Genomic DNA, 18,035 nt, shown 5'->3' on the forward strand with positions numbered 1-18,035 from the left:
CTCTTCTTGATGTACGGCGGCCCGTAGATGCTATATTCTCCTCGTTGGTTTTTATCTTTTTTGATGCGGGAATTAACCATTTTGATTTGATTGATTTTGGTAGACTTTTTAATACAAACTCAAATACATTCATTTAAAGGAAACAGTCGTAGAATATTCTGGGTCCTTTTGTGACAGTTAATTGCCACTGAATATCTTCTTACCATGACTTGCCTTCATTGTTCTTCATGGCACTCTTCTGACTCGAGGGTGATTTCGTGACATTCAATTGTCTTATTGCCACTGAATATCTTCTTACCATGACTTGCCTTCATTGGTCTTCATGGCACTCTTCTGCCTGAAGAGTGATTTCGTGTCAATCAATTGCCACTGAATATCTTCTTGGAATGTGAATTGCCTACATTGGTCTTCTTGGCATGCCCCTGCTTTCTGCGTGTTTTAGTGACAGTTAATTGCCACTGAATATCTTCTTGGCATGAATTGTCTGCATTGGTCTTCTTGAGTCGCTTATGCGTCCAGGGTGATTTCGTGGCAGTCAATTCCCACTGACTATCTTCTTGGCATGAATTGCCTACATTGGTCTCCATGGCACGCTTCTGCCTCAAGGGTGATTTCGTGACAGTCAATTGTCACTGAATATCTTCTTGGCATGAATTGCCTTCATTGGTCTTCTTGGCATGCTCCTGCCTTCTGCATATTTTTGTGACAGTTAATTGCCACTGAATATCTTCTTGGCATGAATTGCCTACATTGGTCTTCATGGCACGCTTCTGGCTCAAGGGTTATTTCGTGACAGTCAATTGCCACTGAATATCTTCTTGGCAGGAAATGACTACATTGGTCTTGTTGAAGCTCTTCTGCTTTCGAGACTGCCTTCATTGGTCTTCTTCCCATGCTCCTGCCTTCTGCGTTTTTTTCTGAAAGTTAATTGCCACTGAATATCTTCTTGGCATGAAATGACTACATTGGTCTCTATGGCACGCTTCTGCCTCAAGGATGATTTTGTGACAGTCAGTTGCCACTGAATATCTTCTTAGTATGAATGGCCTACATTGGTCTTATTGGGACGCTTCTGCGTTTAGGTTGCCTTCGTGTCAATCAATTGCCACTGAATATCTTCTTGGCATGAATTGCCTACATTGGTTCCCTTCACACGCTTTTGCCTTAAGAGTGATTTCGTGACAGTCAATCTTCGTCTCATGAATTGCCTACATTGGTCTTCTTGAGACGCTTCTGCGTCCAGGGTGTGTTAGTGTCAATCAATTGCCACTGAATATCTTCTTGGCATGAATTCCCTACATTGGTCTTCTTGAGGCGCTTCTGCAACCATGATGTTTTTGTGACAGTTAATTGTCACTGAATATCTTCTTGGCATGATTTGCCTACATTGGTCTTCTTGAAACTATTCGGCCTTCAGGTTGTCTTCGTGACATGACAATTGTCACTGAATATCTTCTTGGCATGAAATGACTACATTGGCCTTCTTGAAACTCTTCTGCCTCAAGGATGTCTTCGTGACATGACAATTGTCACTGAATATCTTCTTGGCATGAATTACCTTCTTTGGTCTTCATGACACACTTCTGCCTCAAGGGTGATTTCGTGACAGTCAGTTGCTACTGAATATCTTCTTAGTATGAATTCCCTACATTGGTCTTCTTGAGACGCTTCTGCGTCCAGGGTGTCTTCGTGTCAAGGGTGACTTCGTGACAGTCAATTGCCACTGAATATCTTCTTGGCATGAATTGCCTACATTGGTCTTCTTGAAGCTTTTCTGCTTTCAGGATGTCTTCGTGACAGTCTATTGCCACGGAATACCTTTTTGGCAATTATTACCTTCAGAGGTTTTCGTGTACATCTACTGTCTCCGGGGTGTCTTAAGGGTGTGTTATTCAAATGCCACTGAATATCTTCGTGACATGAATGACCAGATTGTCTTCGTGACAGACAAGTGCCACTGAATATCCTCTTAGCAAATATTGCCTTCAGAAGTCTTCTGCCTCCTGGGTGTTACCCTTGTGATCCATCAGTCGGGCATGCTTCAGGCAGATAAATCGAGGCTGACACTGCCCCAGACAGCCAAACAATCCCATGTTTTGGACCTAACGCTACAGAATTTGGAAGTGTCTTTGTATAAATTAATGCGCCTATTTGCAGGTTGTTAGTGCGGATAAGTGCAGGTTAGTGCAGAGTTAAATCACTAAACCTAACTTGATCGACGTATCCAGGGGTCTTCTGTGGAAACCATTGGCCATGTTGGGGGGTTGGATGCCTGGTCCTCGGGAATTTCCTGATGATTCCTTGTGCATCCAGGAATTGTTCGTGAAAGTCAATTGCCACTGCAAATCTTCTTGGCATGAATTGCCTGCATTGGTCTTCTTAGCACGCTTCTGCCTTCAGGATGTCGTCGTGACATGACAATTGTCACTGAATATCTTCTAGGCATGAATTGCCTTCATTGATCTTCATGACACGCTTCTGCCTCAAGGGTGATTTCGTGTCAATTAATTGCCACTGAATATCTTCTTGGCATGAAATAACTACATTGGTCTTCTTAAGACGCTTCTGTGTCCAGGGTGTCTTCGTGACAGTTAATTGCCACTGGATATCTACTTGGCATGAATTGCCTTCATTGGTCTTTATAGCACTCTTCTGACACAAGGGTGATTTCGTGTCAATTAATTGCAACTGAATATCTGCGTGCCATGAAATTACTACATTTGTCTTCTTGAGACGCTTCTGCGTCCAGAGTGTCTTCGTGTCAATCAAATGCCACTGAATATCTTCTTGGCATGAATTACCTACATTGATCTTCATAGCACTCTTCAGACACAAGGGTGATTTCGTGTCAATTAATTGCAACTGAATATCTGCGTGCCATGAAATGACTACATTGGTCTTCTTTGAGACGCTTCTGCGTCCAGAGTGTCTGCGTGTCAATCAAATGCCACTGAATATCTTCTTGGCATGAATTGCCTACATTGATCTTCATAGCACTCTTCTGACAAAAGGGTGATTTCGTAACAGTCAATTGCCACTGAATATCTTCTTAGCATGAAATGACTACATTGGTCTTCTTGAAACTTTTCTGCATCCAGGATGTCTTCGTGACAGTCTTTTGTCACTGAATATCTTCTAGGCATGAATTGCCTTCATTGGTCTTCATGACACGCTTCTGCCTCAAGGTTGATTTCGTGACAATCAATTGCCACTGAACATCTTCTTGGCAGGAATTGCCTTCATTGGTCTTCTTGGCATGCTCCTGCCTTCTGCGTGTTTTTGTGACAGTAAAATTGCCACTGAATATCTTCTTGGCATGAATTGCCTACATTGGTCTTCTTGAGACGCTTCTGCGTCCAGGGTGTCTTTGTGTCAACCAATTGCCACTGAATATCTTCTTGGCATGAATTGCCTACATTGGTCTTCTTGAAACTATTCTGCCTTCAGGATGTCTTCGTGACATGACAATTGTCACTGAATATCTTCTTGGCATGAATTGCATTTGATATGTTGCATGTGCAATGTGTATGTGGAATATGTGGTGTGTGTCATTTGATATGCAATACATGTCATATGTCATGGGATATGGGATATGCACCATTTTATTTGTATTACATGTCATGTGACATGTGTGAGATGTGATGTGTCATGGGATGTGTCATTTGATATGTGGGATGTGGCATTTGATATGCGATATGTGGCATGTGGCATTTGATATGTAACATGTAGGATGTGGCATTTGATATGTGACATGTTGAATGTGGCATCTGATATGTGGCAGTGCCATTTGATGTGTGATATGTGGCATGTTGCATGTGGCATGTGTGATTTAATATGTGATATCTGGAATATGTCATTTGATATGTGATATGTGGCATGTGGCATTTGATATGTGACATGTGGAATGTGGCATTTGATATGCGATATGTGGCAGTGGCATTTGATGTGTGATATGTGACATGTGGTATGTGGAATGTGACGGGTGGCATTTAACATGTGGAATGTGGCATTTGATATGTGATAAGTGATATGTGATAGTGATATGTAATATGTGATATTGGACATGGGTCATTTGATATGTGATATGTGACATGTGGCATGTGGCATGTGACATTTGATTTGTGATATGTGGCATGTGGCATGTGGCATTTGATATGTGACATGTGATATGTGACATGTGTCATTTGATATGTGACATGTGGAATGTCATTTGATATGTGATATGTGGCATGTGGCATTTGATATGTGGCTCCACGTACGTACATACATTGTATACTGAAACCCTGTATGTACGAGTATCAATATACACAGCTACGTTGCATACTGACACCCTCCCTATGTGTAGATGCACCAACATATACAGCTTCATTGTATACAGACACCCTGTGTGTAAATGTACCAGTATATACAGCTACGTTGTATACTGACACCCTGTGTGTACAAGCATCAATATATACAGCTACGTTGTATACAGACACCCTGTGTCTACATGTACCAATATATACAGCTACCTAGTATACAGACACCCTGTGTGTACATGCACCAATATATACAGCTTCGTTGTATACAGACACCTTGTGTGTAAATGTACCAATATATACAGCTACCTTGTATACAGACACCCTGTGTCTACATGCACCAGTATATACAGCTACGTTGTATACAGACCCCCTTTGTGTACATGTACCAATATATACAGCTACCTTGTATACAGACACCCTGTGTGTACATGTACCAATATTTACAGCTACCTTGTATACAGACACCCTGTGTGTACATGTACCAATATATACGGCTACCTTGTATACAGACACCTTGTGTGTACATGTACCAATATATACAGCTACGTTGTATACAGACACCCTGTGTGTACATGTACCAATATATACAGCTACCTTGTATACAGACACCCTGTGTCTACATGCACCAATATATACAGCTACCTTGTATACAGACACCCTGTGTGTACATTCACCAATATATACAGCTACGTTATATACAGACACTCTGTGTGTACATGCACCAATATATACAGCTACGTTGTATACTGACACCCTGTGTGTACATGCACCACTATTTACAGCTACATATATATCTGTGCATAAATTGCCGCCCCAAAAAAGGGAAGTCAAGTCTTTATTGCAGTATTTTAGGCCTCCGGCCACAAGTACATGTTATAAGCATGAATATGAATTATATGAAACATCGCTATTTAGTATTTACATAGGGATGTATAGAGCATCAATCAAAATATACAAGGCGCAACGCATTAGTTCAGTTATTTCCCTTTGACTGTTAGCATAGTTGAGACAGGTTTCCTGAATGGTGTACAGCTTTCAATAAATAATCCCCCTTTAACTGTTCACACAACCTAACTAGTGTACCAAAGCCCCTTTTTAAAGCATGCAGTTACCAGTCAATATGTTTTTTAATATGTCCACATTACATGGATGGTTGGACGATAAGGATGGCAAAAACTATTTGTCTCGCTATTGTTTATACAATGGACATGCAGTAATAAAATGCACTCCATCCTCAACAACAGATACATATAGATTTTCATGACAAAATTTACAAATCCGGGTATTTTGGTCTATTCCACAGCCAGAGGTATCAGTGGAAACCATAGAAATGGCCTGGGGTCAGTTCCACAAAGCGGTCTTAGCGCTAAGATGATCGTAACTCCCATACTTTAACACAGGCTTACGACAATCCTAGCACTAAGATCGCTTTGTGGAACAGGCCCATGGTCCCCAAACCATGTATCTACGTACATTTAAATTCCGAGAGAAAACGTATTTTGTCAAAAGTATTGAACCTGTAAAACAAAGGGGTTTCACTGTCGCTGTGTTCTGAATATACAGTAACCGAGTATTTTCACAGTGGGGAGTTTTGACTGGTGGCAGCGATAGTATATAAAAGAGCCCCGCGAACGGGATATCGCTGGGAGGAGCCTGCTACTTCGACCAAGACTTTAACGAAGGTGTCACGCGCTGGCAGGAGTTTGTACTTTGACGGGCAAGGGGAGGTCACTCTAAAATCAAACTGACCACGGAACCGAAAGTAAGGCGCGAAGTTAACAAGGTGTTAGGTTCCAGCTGGACGAATCTTGTCGAAAGTAAGTACAAATTGACATATGTAACCAGAAACCATAAAATACACTTGTTTGCAATCACGTGTGACAGATTTAAAGAAACTATTGGGACTGTCAAACGTTCAGTAAGTGGTGCCAATGTCCCACTTCTTCTCACACGTGATCCACCGCTCGAGTCGAGGTGGTTACGCCGTATCACTTTCTGCTTCATGGACTGTGCCCTAGTGTGTGATTCAGTATTGAGATAACGAATGGCGTTCAGTCACTGACAGTTCTATGGATGTTAACCTGGACCATGTTTATGCAAGTGGTGTATGAATTGAGCGAGTTACTAGCAATGCTCAGTCAAATTTAGAATTTTGCATATTGTGTTAACAAATCACTGATTTAGCTTCAGAAATCAATATATACAATATACAGCTACGTTGTATACAAACACCCTGTGTCTACATGCACCAATATATACAGCTACGTTGTATGTTTGCACACACAAACCTTTCACACTTCACACATGCATTTCTCACAAGCACTTCACACATGCATTTCATACATGCACTTCACACATGCATTTCCCACATGCATTTCATACATGCATTTCACACATGTACTTCACACATGCACTTCACACATGCATTTAATACATGCACTTCACACATGCATTTCACACAAGCACTTCACACATGCACTTCATACATGCACTTCACACATGCACTTCATACATGCATTTCATACATACAACTCACACATGCATTTCATACATGCACTTCGCACATGCATTTCATACATACACTTCACACATGCATTTCTCACATGCATTTCATACATGCACTTCACACATGCATTTCATACATGCACTTCACACATGCATTTCATACATGCATTTCATACATGCATTTCAAACATACACTTCCCACATGCATTTCCCACAAGCACTTCACACATGCATTTCATACATGCACTTCACACATGCATTTCACACATGCATTTCACACATGCATTTCATACATGCATTTCACACATGTACTTCACACATGCACTTCACACATGCATTTCATACATGCACTTCACACATGCATTTCATACATGCACTTCACACATGCACTTCATACATGCACTTCACACATGCATTTCATACATGCACTTCACACATGCATTTCATACATGCACTTCACACATGCATTTCATACATGCATTTCCCACAAGCACTTCACACATGCATTTCATACATGCACTTCACACATGCATTTCATACATGCACTTCACACATGCATTTCATACATGCACTTCACACATGCATTTCATACATGGACTTCATACATGCATTTCCCACAAGCACTTCACACATGCATTTCATACATGCACTTCACACATCATTTCACACAAGCACTTCATACATGCACTTCGCACATGCATTTCATACATGCACTTCACACATGCATTTCATACATGCACTTCACACATGCATTTCACACAAGCACTTCACACATGCACTTCACACATGCACCTTATACATGCATTTCATACATGCACTTCGCACATGCATTTCATACATGCTCTTCGCACATGCATTTCATACATGCACTTCAACATGCATTTCATACATGCACTTCACACATGCATTTCATACATGCACTTCGCACATGCATTTCATACAAACACTTCACACATGCATTTCACACATGCATTTCATACATGCACTTCACACATGCATTTCATACATGCACTTCACACATGCACCTTATACATGCATTTCATACATGCACTTCGCACATGCCTTTCATACATGCACTTCGCACATGCATTTCATACATGCACTTCGCACATGCATTTCATACATGCACTTCACACATGCATTTCATACAATAACATGCACTTCACACATGCATTGCATACATGGGGTGGTCGGGTAGCCTAGTGGTTAAAGCATTCGCTCGTCACACCGAAGACCCGGGTTCAATTCCCAACATGGGTACAATGTGTGAAGCCCATTTCTGGTGTCCCCTGCCATGATATTGCTGGAATATTGCTAAAAGCGGCGTAAAACCATACTCACCCACTCACTCACTCATTTCTTACATGCACTTCACACATCATACATACACTAACACGCACAGTTAACACAGTCCACATATTTACACTTCACACATCATACATACACTAACACGCACAGTTAACACAGTCCACATATTTACACTTCACACATCATACATACACTAACACGCACAGTTAACACAGTCCACATATTTACACTTCACACATCATATATACACTAACACGCACAGTTAACACAGTCCACATATTTACACTTCACTCATCATACATACACTAACACGCACAGTTAACACAGTCCACATATTTACACTTCACACATCATACATACACTAACACGCACAGTTAACACAGTCCACATATTTACACTTCACACATCATACATACACTAACACGCACAGTTAACACAGTCCACATATTTACACTTCACACATCATACATACACTAACATGCACAGTTAACACAGTCCACATATTTACACTTCACACATCATACATACACTAACACGCACAGTTAACACAGTCCACATATTTACACTTCACACATCATACATACACTAACACGCACAGTTAACACAGTCCACATATTTACACTTCACACATCATACATACACTAACATGCACAGTTAACACAGTCCACATATTTACACTTCACACATCATACATACACTACCACGCACAGTTAACACAGTCCACATATTTACACTTCACTCATCATACATACACTAACACGCACAGTTAACACAGTCCACATATTTACACTTCACTCGTCATACATACACTAACACGCACAGTTAACACAGTCCACATATTTACACTTCACACATCATACATACACTAACACACACAGTTAACACAGTCCACATATTTACACTTCACACATCATACATACACTACCACGCATAGTTAACACAGTCCACATATTTACACTTCACTCATCATACATACACTAACACGCACAGTTAACACAGTCCACATATTTACACTTCACTCATCATACATACACTAACACGCACAGTTAACACAGTCCACATATTTACACTTCACTCATCATACATACACTAACACGCATAGTTAACACAGTCCACATATTTACACTTCACTCGTCATACATACACTAACACGCACAGTTAACACAGTCCACATATTTACACTTCACTCATCATACATACACTAACATGCACAGTTAACACAGTCCACATATTTACACTTCACTCATCAAGCACTGCAAGCCTTCACGCCATTCATACACACCGCACACACTAAAAATAAATACACTTCACGCAGTCACACACACTTCACCAACACTAGATTTCAAAGATTATTGTTTTACCGCAAAGATAATAATGGGGATAATTCCATGCATAAAAACTAACCAGTGTTTATTTGATACCCCAGCATTTAATTAGGACCCCGTCCTGTATTCAAGGCCCGGCTTTTAATGAAGGAAATCAAGATTTTATTACATTTAACAAAATGTACAAAAGTTACCTCAGGGTTACTTTCCTTGCCTTGTTATTACACAAGCTCCTTCCCAGCGCGTGACACCTTCGTTACACTCTCAGTAACATCACTGCCACCAGTGTCGGTGCGACCATCACAAGAATCTTGAAATTTGCTGACCAACCCCAAATGTAGTATCGCTTACACTCTTGTTTATGTCTTTGCGAATGCCAACTCAGTTAATTTTGAAAAGGTTTACGACTGACCATATTTCAAAGATGAATTTACCTTTTTGTTTCTTTGATCGGATTGGTTCAGCATGTTCAGAATCGAATAGGAAATAATCCATCTTCTGCCTCACATTCTTATTATACCAATTATATGATAGTATTAATGAAACAGAAATTCAAATTGACAAAGATAGTAGTTTAGCAGGGGTAAAAGTATCGACAGTCATCGCTTGTTTGTAAACATAACGGTCAGTCATTTGCGAGTTTAACTCCAAACATGGTTGTAGCCACGTATTACAGTGGGGAGCTTTCTCTGGTTGCAGCGATATTATAGTGAGCTCTGCGAACAGGATATCAGTGTGAGGAGCTTGGTAGTATTTTCCAGAGGCAGAGAGTTTACTGACTATGAAAGTCCAGTTTCCACCCTTGCGACCTAGGCTGGTATTATGGAGTTACATTTTGGCTGGACTAACGAGTCTATGCATCGTCCAATCAAAATCTTGCAACGAAATTGAAATCTGTCATGCCAATTTTGGTCGAATGCAGGTTTTGTAAAGCATATGCCCCGCCAACTCGTCGTCAACAGATATTTGCCAAATCTTTTCATGTTTGTAATCAAGGTGCTGACGTGATTTGATGCATTTCGCGATGTAAGACCCGTTTTATCACAATATGGATATTGATTATCGATCAGATCGTCTTGACTGGACGCCGCCATTTTGTTTGAAACAAATGCAAGTGTTACAAGAGGTGGCATCTGATTGGTCCATAGGAGAGGCATAGAAGGGACATAATCATAATAGCCACTGGTGGCGCTACAATCGAGCCCAGGAATTCAAGCCTAGTTCAGCAAGGGTGGAAACTGGACTTTTAAAGTCAGTTAACTTCCTTGTCTCAGGAAGATGCTTGCTAATTACAAGGTGTAAAGTGTACATTTTGTAGTACCAACCTTGTATGTTGGCATCACTGAAATCTCAGGGCAAAACAGACAATGAAGAATTATATTCCTTTAATATGAAGAGTTACTGTTCTTTTCATCCATGTCAAATAAACTTCCAGACACCTAGGAATGTGAGTGCAGCATTGAAATTTGTGTAGGCCTGTTGTGTTGGTCGTTTGCACACACAGCCTTGATACTGACTGGATGATGACCAGACAGTTCATCTGATGTTACCTGTGATATCAATCACTGGATTGTCTGGCCCAGACTCCAATTATTTACAGAACGCTGTCATGTACCTGGAATATTTTGATGTGCTGCCTTAAGCCACAAACAAAAGTTATGTGTTCCTATGAATATGATCAAGCTTCCTGCTTTAACATATTGTTAACATGTTTAATGGATATAAAATATTCCTGACTTTGCTACTGGTATCCATTATCACCATGCATGGAGTGTGCCCTATCATATGTTAGTGGAGTTTAACACAGCTTCTAACAGTATTCCAGTGCTATCACGATGTGTCAGCTAAATGTGAGAAGAAAGCCCAAAGTGATGAATATCTGAGATATTTACCATTTTTGTATGGTGCCGACAAACCTAGATACATATCTGGGGCTAACCAGGATTCAAACCCAGGATCATAGGTTTCTGGCATGCCCAAGGGATGCCACCTGTGCCCCCCAGCAATTGTTGTGTATAATTTATGTTACATTCAATGAGTAAAATCAGTCAATCAGTAAAAATGACTGAAATATTCACTTCAAATGGCAACTGACAAAATTCCAAAATATTTCAGTCATTTTAGAATTATTATTCCATCCGATTGACTGAAATTTTTTAAGAAGTTCAAAAAATCACAAAAGACAGGGAAGCCAAATTATTTATTGACTTTTGTTTTCTTTTAATCCTATCAGGTTCCAAAACTGGGTGATGAAATAGAGCATAACAACATTTGGAAAGAATCAATGGAAAAGTAATTTAAAATGACTTAAGTATTTGGGCTTTTTCAGAGCTCTAGATTTTATTATTTTACCCATGGGTTTGATTTTTGGGTGGTATTCACAAATTTAAGTGGGTATTCAAATTATTTTTACCCACGTTTCTTTACATTTTTGGTATTTTAACTTGAAAATCTGTTTTGTAACAGTTCCTATTAATCATTTAAAACCAATTGAATAGTAGTATACAAATGTTTAACTGAATGTAACTGTTGGTTAATAATAGGGCTGCAACAAATACACTATGAGGTGGATACGATTCGTATCACGAATATAGGGTAACGAACATAAATATTAATTCAAGAGTACAATAACAAGACCAGTGACCCCAATACTGTTAAATCAAATATTATAAGAGTGTTGTCTTTGAAGAAATCTATGCATATAATATGTTCTTATGGATATTTTTAGGTACAGGGTATGTAAATGCACATACTTGCATATTCATAAATATTCGATTCTAATGGCAACGAATAACGAATTCAATTCATGAATGGATACGGTTCGATTCACCGAATACGCGAGTGAATCGTAACAGCCCTAGTAAATAAATTTTGTAATCGGCTGATATGCAATCATTTATCTAACAGTTGTAATATATGCATTAGCATGATTAGTTTTGTTTCAATTGTGTGTTTTTTATAGTTTTTGTTCCAGTATTGGGTACATCAGATAGGAGGAGAGGGAGCGGGTATGAATCATAGTGCCCATCCCTCTTACATATTGTAAATATAAAATATAATAGTATACATGTCAGATTATATCCAATTTAATATAAGTCGTAGGGTAATGTCCGTCCAGGGTATTGGCATGTGGGGTATTGTCTGTGTGGGAAATGTCCATATGGTGTACTACTCCCTTTTCATTGGGATTGATTTTCTTTTTCAACTTCTGAATACTCATGTCTGTTTAGTGAATCACACTATTCATGAATTGTGTTCATATGGTATTAATTTTTTTGCATTTGTCTAATATAGTTTTTTAAAGGTACCTTTGTCATGAGTTTCATATAATAAGCACTGTCGTGGGGTATTTAGAACCCTGTATCTGCATTGAAATTGCCAGAAACTGTGGGGCTGTAAGCAGGGAAATCTTTAGCAATTCCATTTGTGTCCTGTGGTAAACTCAAGTCAGAGCATAGTTTACTCAGGAGGCTGAGTGGGCTGGAGGCAGAAGCATGGTGATGTCAGTGGATCATATATATAAATAAATATATAAATTGAAGCTCTCATAAAATCATTTGTTCAACCAATGAAATGAGTCCTAAATATTAAGATCAGATGTTTAACTCTGACACCTCTCTGCATGAAGATTTGAGGAGATCTCCATGGGTTGCATCAGGTGAACTTTCTCTTCAGACAATCAGCATCCAGGCTTCTAAATTCTCGTAATGAGTGAACAAAGCATTCAAACAAGCCTAGCTGATGATCTCGAAAAAGAGGGTAATTGAGTTCAGAATGTAAAAAGAATGAAATTGTTCTGTTATGATGTTGTGCATATTTTTAACATCCTGTATTTTCTGAGCATAATGGCATCTATTCCCAAATGGGCGTACTGTATATTTGTGTTCAGTGGCAGTTTTTATTTTTTGCTAAGATAGAAATATGTTACAGTATTTGATGTATTTATTCTGTCACTTTCAGGATCAGGTGTGTCCTTCAGTAGTGGCTCTTTGAGAGAAGATGGCAGCAGGAGGCGACACCGACAGCCGTGACCAGGCCGTCATCTGCAGCATCTGTCTGGAGGAGTACATTGACCCTAAGCTGCTGCCTTGTTTTCACACCTTCTGTGTGGAATGCCTGGAGCAGCATGCTGGCAGGACAACCACCAATGGACATTTCCCCTGCCCACAGTGTAGGCAAAGTGTCAAGATACCAGGAAAAGGTGTCCAAGGATTTCAGACTAATTTCTACATCACCAATATCAGGGAAATGGGTAAAACCAACTCATCTGAAACTAAAAAGAATATCATCCCAAAGTCACAGAGTGTATGTAACATCTGCAAGAATGGTGTAGCTAAATTTGAATGCAGGACGTGTCGCAAGAATCTCTGCAATGGCTGTAAGAAGAGTCATAAGAAGCCAAAGTCTCACAGGAACCATCACGTGGTTCTCATCCAAGAAGAATCAGCTGCTGCAGAAGCTGGTGAGTACCTGCTGTGCCCGAAGCATCATGCCAGGGGAGAGATCCTCGTCTACTTCTGTCTCCGTTGCAATGTCCCTATATGTATGTCTTGCAAGCTGACTGCCCATGAAGGACATAGGTCAGAGGATCTGGAGGACAGAATCAACACAATCAAGAAAGATCTTCGTGAATGCAACTTTGAGGCTCAGAGAATGTGTCATAGTCTGGAGGATTTGAAGGATAAAGGTGTGAAGATGGAGGTGAGATGCCAGGGGAAGGTAGACGAAGTGATGGAACAGATCAGTAATGACTGGGAGACTGTCCTGAAGATAGTCACTGTCCGTTCCAAGTGTTTGGAGGGCAAACTGCAGAGGAGAGCAATGTCCAGTTTTGAAACCATCTCCACACATCTTGAAACAATTGACATGGGTCTCAAGCAGCTGGATGAAGTGAAGAACAAAATTACAAATACTCTGGAGAAGGGTTCCTACCAGGAGATGCAGGATAATCGCAGAGAACTAAAGAAAAGACTTGATAGCCTGAAGAAAGATCTTCCTGGCCCACTTGAGGTTAGTTCTGACTTTGCTTATGAAACATCCAGATCTGATAGATCACGAGTCACACAGATCGATGCAGTGCTAGGCAGGCTCAACACTTATGTTGCTGAATCTGACAGAGGTCTTGTGCCAAGAGGAACTAAACTTTTAGCCACATTTAGAGTACCAAAAGGGAATTTGAAAGCAAGATCTCTTGCTTCATCTAAAACAGGAATAATAGTATGTTATGATCCTTGTTTGAGTGAGTTAGATATTGTGAGCACCACTGGTTCTATGATAAATACACTCAGTATTAACTTTGAAGTGAGCTCGGTTACTGTCAGTGAATCAGGATCAGTGTTTCTTGCCTCAGGGTCAAAGAAGCTCATCCAGATACTGATGGTAGATCTATATCATATGCATCTGTTGCCACTGGCTGAGGATCTCCCGATAGCTCCTTCAGCAATCACTACAACAGAGGAAACCATTGTCGCCATTGGCTCATCCAAAGCATCAAAGGCTGGTATCATCAACATTCAGAGAGATGGAGGCCATGTATCGTGGGTGTTCAACGACGAGAAGGGAACCGTGTTCAAGAAACCGGCAGATGTCGCCTTATGGAGCAAAGGCAATCGGTCCATGGTAATAGTAACAGACCCCAATGCTCACAGGGTTGTATTTCTGTCCAAGCAGGGATGCAGTTACCACATCACCAAGATCTACAGTGGTGAAGGTCTGCACCATGATGAAGAACAGTTCTGCCCTCACGGAGTCTGTGTGGACAAACTAGGCAACATCTTGGTGGCCGACACGTCCAGTCAGGCTGTCATTCAGCTCAGCTGGAAGGGGAAACTGATGGATGACCACACTCTCATGTTTGACCAAGGATTCATACCCAAGTCTCTTGCATCCACACCAGAGTGTAACCTCATCGTGGGTAGTAGTGGCGGTATGGTCAAGGTGATCAAACGGGCTAACCCATGACCACTGTTTATTCACAACTCAAATTCCCTGAAAATGTGTTACTTTGACAACCAGTTATTCTGGTTTTATGAATGCTTATATTCATTTTGCATGGTTCTCTATGGCCCTCTTGTCTGAGACTGGCGGAAACTCAAAATGTATTAAGGCCATTTTTTTATGTTTCTTGGTTTATTGATAAACAGTTGAAAGTAGTGGTAAACCCAACTTGCTCATCTTGGTGGTCTGAATGTCAGTGTACCTCAGTAGCATATTGATTCTTCCTCAGTATTAGTTAAAAACATGCCATCCTGATCCACCAGATACATTACTGTTCAGGATGTGAGAAGTATTTCTAGAATGGTTATCCTGCGAATGTTGAAATTAAATGCATACTTTTTAATAAGGCTTACTATCCAGTTTCGTAAACTTAGGAGTATCCCTGAATATTGGTGACCTTTGGACACAGTTTTGAGTTTGGAGTGTTTCGTTTCTCACTACCTTGGGTATTTTGGGTGAGAATAGGTTCCTTGTAACCTAGACTTGTAAGAGGCGACTAAATGGATCCTATGGTCAGGCTCAGTGGCATCAGTTGCAGAGCATGGTACTTTGCTCATATGGTAATTACAGGTAACCATGGTAACTGTTTGTCTGACAGTTGATTATGTACGGGCTGCTTTGAGCTGGAATATTGCTGACAGAAACGTAAAACAACACACACATCTTTCTTACATCAATGTTGTTTGCAAAGCATATGTTGCTGCAATGTTACTTTGGGCTGAAAACCTGGGTCCTCGAAGTCACTCGTGTCCTGACACTGTTTGTAGTTCCACTTATGCAAATATTGTTGGATTGTGAAATTATTTTACAAAATCGTTTTTGATACAGACAGGTCAGATCATGTCACCTGAATCCTTGTCAAATGTTTATTGTTTTGATTTTATTTATGTATGACCAGCTCTTAGACCTCAAATCTAATAACCTGCCAAAGCAGTGTGTATAGTCTGAACAAATGTTATGTTAAAGTGACTAAAACGGCTGAGGGGGTTGTTCCCAGATTATTGATTGTAAACTTGTAACATGTAAATCATGTTATCTGATCATGGTCAGGGCTCAAACTATTATTAAAAAATGCAACCTAACATTTATGTCTTTGTGCATGTGAACGAAATTATTTTGTTTTTGTTTGACTCACCCTTACTTGTTCACCCTTTGTTGTTCACGCTTTATTTACCAAACTACATCATTAGTCCTTGTGATATGAGACTTTCTAGTTTATGTATCTGTGTTTCAGCTTTAATAAATTTATGGGACCTGGGTGCCACCTTGTTTTTTCTGGTACAACTAGCTTTTTTCACCTTGTGCAAGTTAAATTAAGCTCCCTAAATCGAGATATGTTTGTAAATAATCAATTACTAGTCATTGGTCAGTGTTAGGATGATCAGAAGCCACACACATTTCCATTGTTCCGAACCCAAATGATTTTTTTTAGCAGTGACATCACAAATTGTAAAGACAGGACATATTCAATAGCCACTTATTATTCCCCGCCACCAAGTGAGAGGGGGGTATAGGAATGAGTGCTGTCAATTCATCTGTCCATCTCATTTCATTTCCAGAGCATCACTCGGCAACTGTTTAATATTGTATTATGATATTTTGAAATCAGTCACTTGCTGAACTGGTGCCTTTTGATATATCTTAAAATGATATTTTTGTGTTTCCTTGACAAAAATCCGGACTTAGACACAAATATGTGAAGCATTAATTTCATTTCTGGAGCATAACTCATAACTACATTTGTATCAAACTCTTGGCAACTAGTTGGACAGGTTGCTTTCACTACCAAAGCATGGCTCAAAATCCAGATAGGATGTTGTGTTCATTTCTGGATCATATATCCATTTATTTTTTTACTATATTTTTCATGAACCTTTATACCCATAGTAACACAGTGCTGTAATTGTATTGCTTTATAGAATTTTCTACTAAAAGATTAGTAGGGTTGTCTGAGAGCCGTTACCATTATTATCTGCTTGTGCTGTATACCACTTGACAAAGGAACTTGTTAAGGTATATAGTGAATTATTGTGAAGAAAAACAACTTACAAGTGGCACCGAACCGGCCTGCTTTCTGGTAGTGGGTTTAATAAAAGAATTTAGAGCTTGCAATTAGGCCATTTACAAAAGAATCCAGTGAACTTTTCAAGATTGCGTTTAAAAATTTATGCCATAATCATTTTTTCTGGAGTTAATCCTCCCTTTCTCTTGTAAATTCAGTACAACATGAACAAACCAAATTCTTTGTAATGTACAGACATTAGGTGTGATGAAGTATGATTTGTGTATTGGTTGTCATACTTGAGGAGTTTCAGAACTATGTTTATGTACAGCTATTTCAACTTTAATTGTTTGTTCATTAAACGTGTTATTTACCAAATAAGTGTGTGTTTTGTTTATTTTCAACCCAGTTTTGCAACTATTGACCTATTCGGATATATGACGTATATTCAATGGACGTACTGAATCCCCTCCAAGTCTATCCATCCACTTGTCTTCAGACACAGTAACTCTGTGTACCAGCCGTTATCACCTGTAGGGGTGCAGGCTAAAACGGCACCTCAGCAAAACGTTAACGATTTCTCTGGCGAAAACGGCA

At 39.8% G+C, this 18,035-nt stretch overlaps 1 protein-coding gene across 1 annotated transcript; it reads left to right on the forward strand.

Annotated features, from left to right (window-relative positions):
- The first annotated feature begins 5,999 nt into the window (after positions 1–5,999).
- Positions 6,000–17,816, forward strand: LOC124111366 (E3 ubiquitin-protein ligase TRIM71-like). The gene is made up of 2 exons (XM_046471036.2): positions 6,000–6,118; positions 13,400–17,816. Exon 2 carries the CDS (start codon positions 13,439–13,441, stop codon positions 15,398–15,400), a length of 1,962 nt encoding a protein of 653 aa, XP_046326992.2. The 5' UTR covers positions 6,000–6,118; positions 13,400–13,438; the 3' UTR covers positions 15,401–17,816.
- Positions 17,817–18,035: the final 219 nt, after the last annotated feature.

The sequence above is a fragment of the Haliotis rufescens genome, unplaced genomic scaffold, assembly GCF_023055435.1.
Source record: "Haliotis rufescens isolate VD_foot unplaced genomic scaffold, xgHalRufe1.0.p SCAF_4, whole genome shotgun sequence".
Classification (NCBI taxonomy): Eukaryota; Metazoa; Mollusca; class Gastropoda; order Lepetellida; family Haliotidae; genus Haliotis; species Haliotis rufescens.

What these genes read in the sequence shown, in the direction of transcription:
- LOC124111366 (XM_046471036.2), top strand. Translation starts at nt 13,439, where the DNA reads ATGGCAGCAGGAGGCGACACCGACAGCCGTGACCAGGCCGTCATCTGC.